Raw genomic sequence first — 8,609 nt, forward strand, 5'->3', positions numbered from 1 at the left:
ACTGTTGTTCCTTCAGGGCGGACAGCCATGGGCTTACTACACAAAAGATAAAGACTAATCATGCATTAATCTCGGTGAACGTAGCTTGGTCCCCTTTGCCTCGAGCTATGTTTGTCTAGTACATGTAAACCTTACACCCTTTAATTCTTTATAGAGCGTTTAAATCATTACTTTAGTGATCTAAACACTCTAATATTTCTTAACGGAGGGAGTACTAGTTAAAGCACCAATAGCTTCGTGATCACAACTGAAATGCTTTGGAAGGTAAACCCATTCGGATATGCTAAATGTGGTGCCCACCCGTTAGGAAATGTTAGTACCATCTTTTTTTTCATACTGCATGGTGTATTACTCCCATGTTGTTACATGATAATTTAGATAGTTTCTGCCTTACTAGAAGCTATAGACTCCTTTATATTTAAAATATGTAGGCATTACAAATAAAAACTATGCACTCACTTGCATTTTCATAGATTTGAAGACATAAAAAACACGGTGTAACATATACATATTGATTTTGCGGCACAAGCTAAAGTACTTCACGAACGGAACCAGGGAATATGAAATTGGCTCTCGCCTCGTTCAAGCGGAGTTCACTTTTATTGTCATTGAGTACGTTTTTCGATCTGGGAAGGTTACACATATCACCCGATGACTTTCTACCACAATAGTGATAATTTACGTAATATCCATCGTAGACGGGCCCATTTGTGATATTTTTCATATAAGTTTGCTTTGGAAAATCTTGATGTATATGAACATGTTAAAATAATCAAGTTTGTTGCACTTTTAAAAAAAAAATCAGATCTTGAGGAAACCAGTGTGAGCAAGCACATGTTCAAGAGCATCCTAGCTGGTGACTCATGCTTCAGTGTGAAATCTGAGACACACTTTATTTTTCATTTGGTAAGGATGTTGTTACTCAAGCAAAGTATCGACTTGAGAATGCCAACTGCGCATGTAGTACTAGAACTGGCCGGAAACATAACCACTGAAGAATTGGTCAGAAACCTAATTACAACCATTATGTGATGTGCATAGCAAAAATGATAAACACTGACCAAATACTGGATGCATACAGATCCACCAAAAGATAAACACTAACGGAATCCTGTGAGATCGCTGAAGACACACCTCCACATGCCCTCCAACAATGTTAAACCTATCATCGGGATGGGCTAGGTGGGAAGAACCTTACTCCATCTTCATAGAGCCACCACTGCCTCGTCTTCCTAAGCATGACATGTTTCCTAAGCAAACTAAAAACACACCTAAAGATGTATATGGACTCATCAAATACAAGTGCATTGGTCCTATAAATAATTAGCACATAGCTTACACACATGTATAATTAAAGGACGCCACTAACTGCCACACGTGTGGGCGTTAAGGAATCTGCCCACACGTTCTGTGTGGTGCCTAAGAGGACCAGCCCACACGTCTGTGTGTGGGCAAAACAACTAGCGCCCACACGCCTCTTTTTCCCCTCCCGGTCCCTCTTACACGCGTGCGTGTGGGCGAAATAGATAACGCCCACACGCCCGGTACGTCAGGCTCGCACGCCCCACGTGACACTTACCGCGCGCCCCCGCAGTTGCCATGGGTCGGACCCTCGTCCATGTTCGTTTAAGTGCAGTTGCCATGTCGCTGAACTACGGTTGCCATGTCGGACAACTACAGTTGCCATGTTTGCTCAATTGCAGTTGCCATCTCAGGTCAAAAGTTCCAGATTGCCATTTTTTGGACAACTACAGTTGTTGCCATGTGTGGTCTGGTCTACTGCAGTTGCCATGATTTCAAAACTTTAGGAGTTGCCACCTACTAACACTAGGCAGTTTAGAGGGTTGCCATGTGCTCACAAGCATGCTAGGGCAGTTGCCATGTAAAAAGGAAGAGTTGCCATCTGCTTACGTGCACGTTAGGGCAGTTGCCATGTACGTACACGTTAGGGCAGTTGCCATGTACGTACACGTTAGGGCAGTTGCCATGTACGTACACGTTAGGGCAGTTGCCATGTACCATGCAAAAACAGATGGCAACTCGGTAAAAGAGAGTTGCCATCTGCGTACGTGCACACTAGGCAGTTGCTGTGTACCCTGCAAAAAACACATGGCAACTCGGATAAAAAGAGAGTTGCCACATTCTTATAAAGCACACTAGGGGCAGTTGCCATGTGCACTTCAAAACACATGGCAACTAGCAGCTTGGCTGTGGGAGAGGAGACGGCGTGTGGGCAAGATGGCAAATACCCACACACTAGCCCTAATGCGTGCGTGCAAAGTGACGTGTGGACGAACTGCATCTCGCCCACACACCATCCCCCCCGGTGTGGTGAAACGGCCGTGTGGACGACCGGGTGAACGCCCACACACCAGGCCAGTCCTACGTGGCACTGAAAACATACCAAGATTCGTGCACATACGAACGGACGCAGATCCACGCGTGTGGGCGAGATGCAAACGCCCACATGCGTGGGCGTTAACATTAAATGCAAGTACCAGTGCATCGATTTTAGGATCTTATTACATGCTACTAGTAATACTAATGCACAATCATACCTTCTTTTGTCGAGATGATTGATGGCCATGTCTGTATAAAGTATAATAAATCGCTACAGGACACACTGCTTTAACGGATGATGGTGGCCATGTATTTCGGTTTTCCAGTTAACCAAACAAACCGAACCGATAAATTTTTGTTAATAAGGTTCAGTGGCAAGTTTTATTGTGATTATTTCGGTTGTTATTTTCCAGGAAACAAAACTCTAAAAACCCCAATAAGACGAAGCGAATTAACCATATAAACCGAACAACCACTTCCTTGCTTCTAATATGTGGTTCAATGTGGAGTTGGTTGCAAAATGAGAATTCCCGAGGGATCAAACCGCCATCAGAGTTTCCTAATAAATAGCCGTCAAACCTTCTGCCTTTTTCCATCCCACACCCTCCACACGTTTCTTCTCCACGCCCCCCGCGAGTTAGCGGAATTGCCAGGCGAGTCCTCCCGCCGCGACCGCGATGGAGCCACCCGCACCCGGTTCAGAACCAGTCGAGGAGGACCGCATCGACGAACCGGACCCCAACTCCAACGCCTCCTCCAATGGGGATGGGGCCCCGGCCGCTGCTGCGCCGCCACCTCCCCCCGCGACGCCCCTCCACCTCGACCAGGCCGGAGGCGGCGCCGATGGGTCGAGCCCCGCCACGGTGGTCGACCCCCGGAAGGGCAAGGGAATCTCCACCATTCCTTCTCCTCCGAACTCCGCGAGCAGCAGCAGCGGCAGCTCCCTCGACTTCGGCGCGGCCTTCGGAGACGAGGTCGGGGAGTCGAGCAAGATGGGCGGCAGAAAGGCGCGGGTGAAGTGGAGCCACCCCGTGGTGGCGGAGACGAGGGAGGTGCCCAGCGCGGCGGCGCATCCGTTGGACCCCAAGCTGGTCGCCAGGCAGCGGTTTGTCGAGCGGCTGATTGAAGCGCACGCGGCCGTCGACAAGGAGCAGCCGTTCGACCCCGACACGGTGTTCGAGCAGATGGTGATCGAGAAGCTGATTCAAGAGCAGGCGGCCGGCGAGGAGGCGAACAGGCGACGGGAACAGCAGGCGGCCGTTGACAAGGAGAACAGGCGACGGGAACAACAGGCGGCCGTCGAGGAGGGGACCAGGCGATGGGAACAGCAGGTGAGGGCCTCTGCGACGTGCTCTTGTTGTTTCTTGGAGTTCTTGGAGCCTCTCGAGTGCGTTCTTCAGCGTTTCTTGGTTTCCTGTTGAGCAGTACAACTCGTTGCGCGCGGAAGAGGCGATGTACCAGAAGGAACAGGTATGAGCATGAATCTGGTCTTCTTGCTTGCTCGGAATTGCTTGCTGTGGTCTGTCAGAATGTTGGGGTTGGGGATGATTTAGCAGTGGAAACGAAATCTCGGGCAAATGTTGGGGACAGTTTGACGATTAGGCATTTCCTGATTATTACTCGAGTCTTCTTGCGGTGCGTTATCAAATTTAGAGGTAGGCAAGGATCTTGTTGTGATTATTCGCGACTGTTCAAGATTTAGGTGTCCAGGCTTGTGCTAACTGATTCTTCTATTTGGTTTGGTATATGTTAGCATGTTTTGCACTTTTGCTGCAAGTGAAAAATGTGGGGGGATATGAGGATCATGTCTTGGCAGTGATTGCTGTCATATTTTGGCAAGAAATCTTGATGCCAAAATGTATCAGTTTCCAGTGTAGATGAATGGTGTTATAGGGGAAGTTTATCTGAATGTTTGCTCGGGATTACTTGGCCAGACGTACATCATCTGTTGCCTGAAAGCCTGAAACTGGCTCCGAAGCCTCAAAACTCGATTCATATGAATAATTGGCAAGAGTAGAAAGGATTTGGATGACTCAACATTTCAATCTTGTTAGCCCTTTCACTCTAATCCGAAATGTGTGATCTTGATGCTAATTCTGTGGAGCAGGAGAAACTATCACAAGTACAGGTTGTGGTAAAGGTGACACCCAAGCAAGACAAACTACCGCAAGTAAAGGGGAAATCGATCTGGAGTCGAGTCAAGAACAAGGTATGGCCTGAATCTTGTCCACTCTTCTCACTTGTGATTCTTGGGTGGTATGACCATATGAGCATTCTTGCACTTACCTAATTTTTGTGCATAGAAAGAAGAATCAGGAATTTTTGGTTTTTGGTTTCTGTTTGTTCATGTTAAATTCTTGGACCTGTTAGTGTAATCGAGGCATGAAATCTTGGTTAGAGTGGTACGCGGCATCATAGAGTATAGGAGTAATCTTGGGCAAACGTTGGCAAGAAGTACACATGTCCTTGTATCTCGTGGATCTTTCCACAATCTGGCATTGTATTTTGAAGCAAATGGCTATCTTGTTGAAACTGTTGTCTGATTACTGCAATATTTTGGTAACAGAGCCTGAAGTCGAATGTATGGCTTCCTTTGTAAACAGATGCTGTTATCAGAAACTGTAATCTAGACAAACATTAGTTCAAGGCTGCATAACTGAAGATAATTCCTGTAAATCATTTGCCATTTACATGCAAAATCGGCGATCACTTCAGGATCTGGTGAGAAGTTTCACCATTTGGTCAATAGTTGGTTCAGAAGTCTCAGAATATAATTTCATGTAAATAGTTGCCCAAAATAAATAAGCTTTGGACGCACACGTTTTGTGCTCTTGCTATACATTATTGCCTTTTTCTTTTGACCGGGAAAAGGAAAAACAAATTGATTGGTTGTTTGTTAATTCCATTCGTTTTCTATTCCATTCTTTCTTGTTTTGAAATACTCAATCTTCTTGTTGATTCTGTACAATTGTAAGACTGGCAGGATGATGTATGGTCTTTAACTTCGTTTTCTTCATTTCCTGTCAAATAGATTTTTTGTGGAAAAGGAATGGAAATATGTTCGGAACATGTGAAGCACCAGGTTTGTCTCCATTTTGCCTAATGGAATGTTCAAAATGGAAGTGCAAGAAAAATCAGGATCAAAGCCCTATATCACAAGATACTGTGATTAGTGGTTCCTGTACAATCAACTGTTCAGAAGGATTATGTTCTCTTTTATAAATACTAAACTTGTATGTTGACTCTTGGTTGTGATTGATGGGACCTGAATCGTACTTGTACTGTTATTGAGTTTATCATGTGTTAATAGATATCTTCTTGTTTTCTTACTGAACAACAACCGATCAGTATTAATGATGAGATTATATACTAGCGGTTTCAAACATTTCCAGAGAACATTGAAACCTGAAAATTTATTGGAAACAAAATTCCCATCACATTTTTAGATATGTTGTTTCCATGTTCAACTCAGCGTAATTTGAATTCTCATATTTGTGTGTTCCTTGCAGACACATCCCATCACCGAAGTCAGAAGATATCATAAGCTTGCTTCTGACGAGGCAAACCATCTTGATGCCTATTCGGAATATCGATCGGTTATTGGAGATGGGGAGTGTTTCTACAGGAGCTTCATATTTTCATACCTTGTAATCATCCTCCCCTCTTTTCCTTTCATAGGATGTAGGTTTAGTTATTTAACTTTCTCTGTTTTTGCGAATGTACAACAGGAGCAAGTTATTGATAGGCAGGACACACATGAGGAACAGCGTCTCCTTGATGTTGTTCAAAGACTGTCTACGCAACATGCAAATCTTCGATGGAACTCTGAGTTTTCCAGGAGCAGCAGAGTAAGTTCTCGCCTTCTCCATACTTGTTCTTTCTTGGATAAACATGCTTGCAAGGGATGATTCTCTTCAGGTTACAGTACACTTGAAGAAGCATCTGGCATCTCACTATCTTTGTTTGTCATTTGCAGGAGATGCACAATTGCTTAACAGTAGTGGCATGCCATCAGTGTTACGCACTGTTGGCAGAAACTCAAATTTGAAGTTTATTGAAAAGTTAACAACCCGATTGTAACAACGGCCTTAAGAAAATATACTTGCAAAGGAACAACGGCATTATAATGAGGAAATGACTTAATTTTATGCTTGTTTGAGCACTACAACAATGCACACCTACCGGTTATTATTGTATAGCCACCTCACTGTTCTATTACTATGCTATTGTATATGCTTAGTGACTAAAGCTTCTCAGGCGAGTTGTCTTAGCTGTGTTCTTTTATATCTTGCTACTGGTCAGTATTCTGTATGTATCATTGTAACCTATTACATATGATTATCAAGTACGAATTATTGAGTCGCTGCTTCTTTCAGGCATTTAAGGATCTGATCAAGAAAGTGATGAGATGGAAGAAACATGGCAGGCGGAAAAGCATGGAATCAACTAGCAGGTTCTTGACTCGCTTGGTTTTCTGCAATTCCATCATAGTATCGTAGCCAAGTGCATTCCATCTCACTGACATAATATGTGCCATTTTTAGCAACCGTAAAGAGAAACTTCTCGAGTTCTTCAGCAAGTACGATACGACGCTAGACAGTGAGAGAAACACCCTTGAAGTCATTTTTCCTTTTGTTCATCATACTGCATGTTTCTGACACATTTTCTTGGTTAGTCTTCATTTTCCTCAGATTGGTAGTAGCTATCGAGATATGCTCGCACGAGGAGGTGTATGAACCGCTTATACCAGGGCTCAGAGGAAATTACACTCTGGAAGATGTCAGTGATTCATATCCTCCCTTACATTACCTCGTGCTGATTTCCAATGCATCCATTCTTGGATACACGACACTCAACTTACCTAACCTGTTGTTGTTCTACGAACAGTGGTGTATTCGGCGCGTCACTCCAGCTCGTCGGTTCACGGATCATGTTATGATGGTGGCCTTGGCCACAGCGCTTGAGGTACCCCTCAGAGTGGAGCGAGTCCGAGGAGGACATGATCCAGATATCTACACTGTTCCTGGAGTTCTCCGTCCGAGAGTGACCCTGCTGTACTCCGGAGATCACTACGGAATCATCTACCCACGTGCTCCTCCTGCTGAGAATTCAAGTCATCAGGCTTCCTAGAGAGAACATGGTGTTGATCAGGCTTCAAGCCAACAGACTTCCCAGATCAGAGTTCAAGTCAACAGACTCCACTGGATTAAAGTTGAGTTGGGCTGCTGCCTATGAATGAGAGTGTTTCCGAGTTTAGTGGTACAGAGTTAGGGGTAGGCATCTACGTGCAGTGATGAAGTTGGGGTAGGCATAGCATATACACTTGTGACTTCTTCTTTGATAGGAAGAAAACTTGTGTTGTGTGAATTGTTGGCTGGTATACGGTGAATCTTCTTGTGTGATCACATTGGAACTCCTTCATTGTTGGCTGGTATATAATTGATCTCTGATGCAGAAATTCAATTGCTAGGTTAATAGTGTTGTGTTGGGCTGCTCCCTACATATTAGTGAATACAGTAATGAAGCAGAGATGCTTACCTGTGCATCTTTCTTGTGTTGGCAAAGATACATACTGCTGTCTGCTGATGCCACTGTTGGTTGATCAGTTTGGCATATATACGCACTGCTGGTGCTAAGGATGAAATTAGTTTGACATACAGTAATAAGGCAGTCGTTTGATTAATTTGTATGATTGGTTCATATGTGCCAAGCTTCTGTTTCTGATTCTTTGTATCTCTGCTGGCTACCCTTCCCTGCCTGTGTCAGAATTTGTTTTGTATCCCAAGAATTTACTCATATTACCCCGCCTGCTTCTGCTTGTGAAGCTGTTTGAATCACAACAACCTGGCTGGTACTACTTTGCAATGTACCATAAAAACTATTCCCTCCATCCCATAATGTAAGACGTTTTTTGCCACTAGTGTAGTGTTAAAAAACGTCTTAAATATGGGGCAGAGGGAGTATGAGTTAAAACAACTTGATTTATTTTTGTGAGGATTGTAAAACAACTTGTTGTACCAATTGATTCAGGCATATATCAGCGGAAGCTGTAGAAACCGATATCTTTGCACATTTGGTGCCATCCAGGGCGGGCTCCAGCTCTGGGATAATGTTCAATACATCAATAAAATCTACAAGAAGGGGAAATGGCAAATGACATTCAAAAAATGTTCATGCTTCTCAAAAAATGTTCGTGGCATTTAAAAAAATGTTTATACAATGAAAAAATGCCCGTAGCATTAAAAACAATTCACGGGTTCCAAAAACAT

At 44.0% G+C, this 8,609-nt stretch overlaps 1 protein-coding gene across 1 annotated transcript; it reads left to right on the forward strand.

Annotated features, from left to right (window-relative positions):
- Positions 1-3,085: 3,085 nt before the first annotated feature.
- Positions 3,086-7,750, forward strand: LOC119325514. The gene is made up of 10 exons (XM_037599254.1): positions 3,086-3,671; positions 3,766-3,810; positions 4,448-4,549; positions 5,372-5,422; positions 5,850-5,987; positions 6,069-6,188; positions 6,717-6,793; positions 6,884-6,939; positions 7,016-7,119; positions 7,228-7,750. Exons 1-10 carry the CDS (start codon positions 3,333-3,335, stop codon positions 7,468-7,470), a joined length of 1,275 nt encoding a protein of 424 aa, XP_037455151.1. The 5' UTR covers positions 3,086-3,332; the 3' UTR covers positions 7,471-7,750.
- The last annotated feature ends 859 nt before the right edge of the window (positions 7,751-8,609 follow it).

This window comes from Triticum dicoccoides, chromosome 6B, assembly GCF_002162155.2.
Source record: "Triticum dicoccoides isolate Atlit2015 ecotype Zavitan chromosome 6B, WEW_v2.0, whole genome shotgun sequence".
In the NCBI taxonomy this organism is placed as follows: Eukaryota; Viridiplantae; Streptophyta; class Magnoliopsida; order Poales; family Poaceae; genus Triticum; species Triticum dicoccoides.

Excerpts from the sequence above, each read along its gene's own strand:
- LOC119325514 (XM_037599254.1), top strand. The coding sequence starts at position 3,333 with ATGGGCGGCAGAAAGGCGCGGGTGAAGTGGAGCCACCCCGTGGTGGCG. Across the intron at positions 5,423-5,849 it reads CGGAACATGTGAAGCACCAG|ACACATCCCATCACCGAAGT; the intron begins GTTTGTCTCCAT and ends TGTTCCTTGCAG. Across the intron at positions 5,988-6,068 it reads GCTTCATATTTTCATACCTT|GAGCAAGTTATTGATAGGCA; the intron begins GTAATCATCCTC and ends AATGTACAACAG.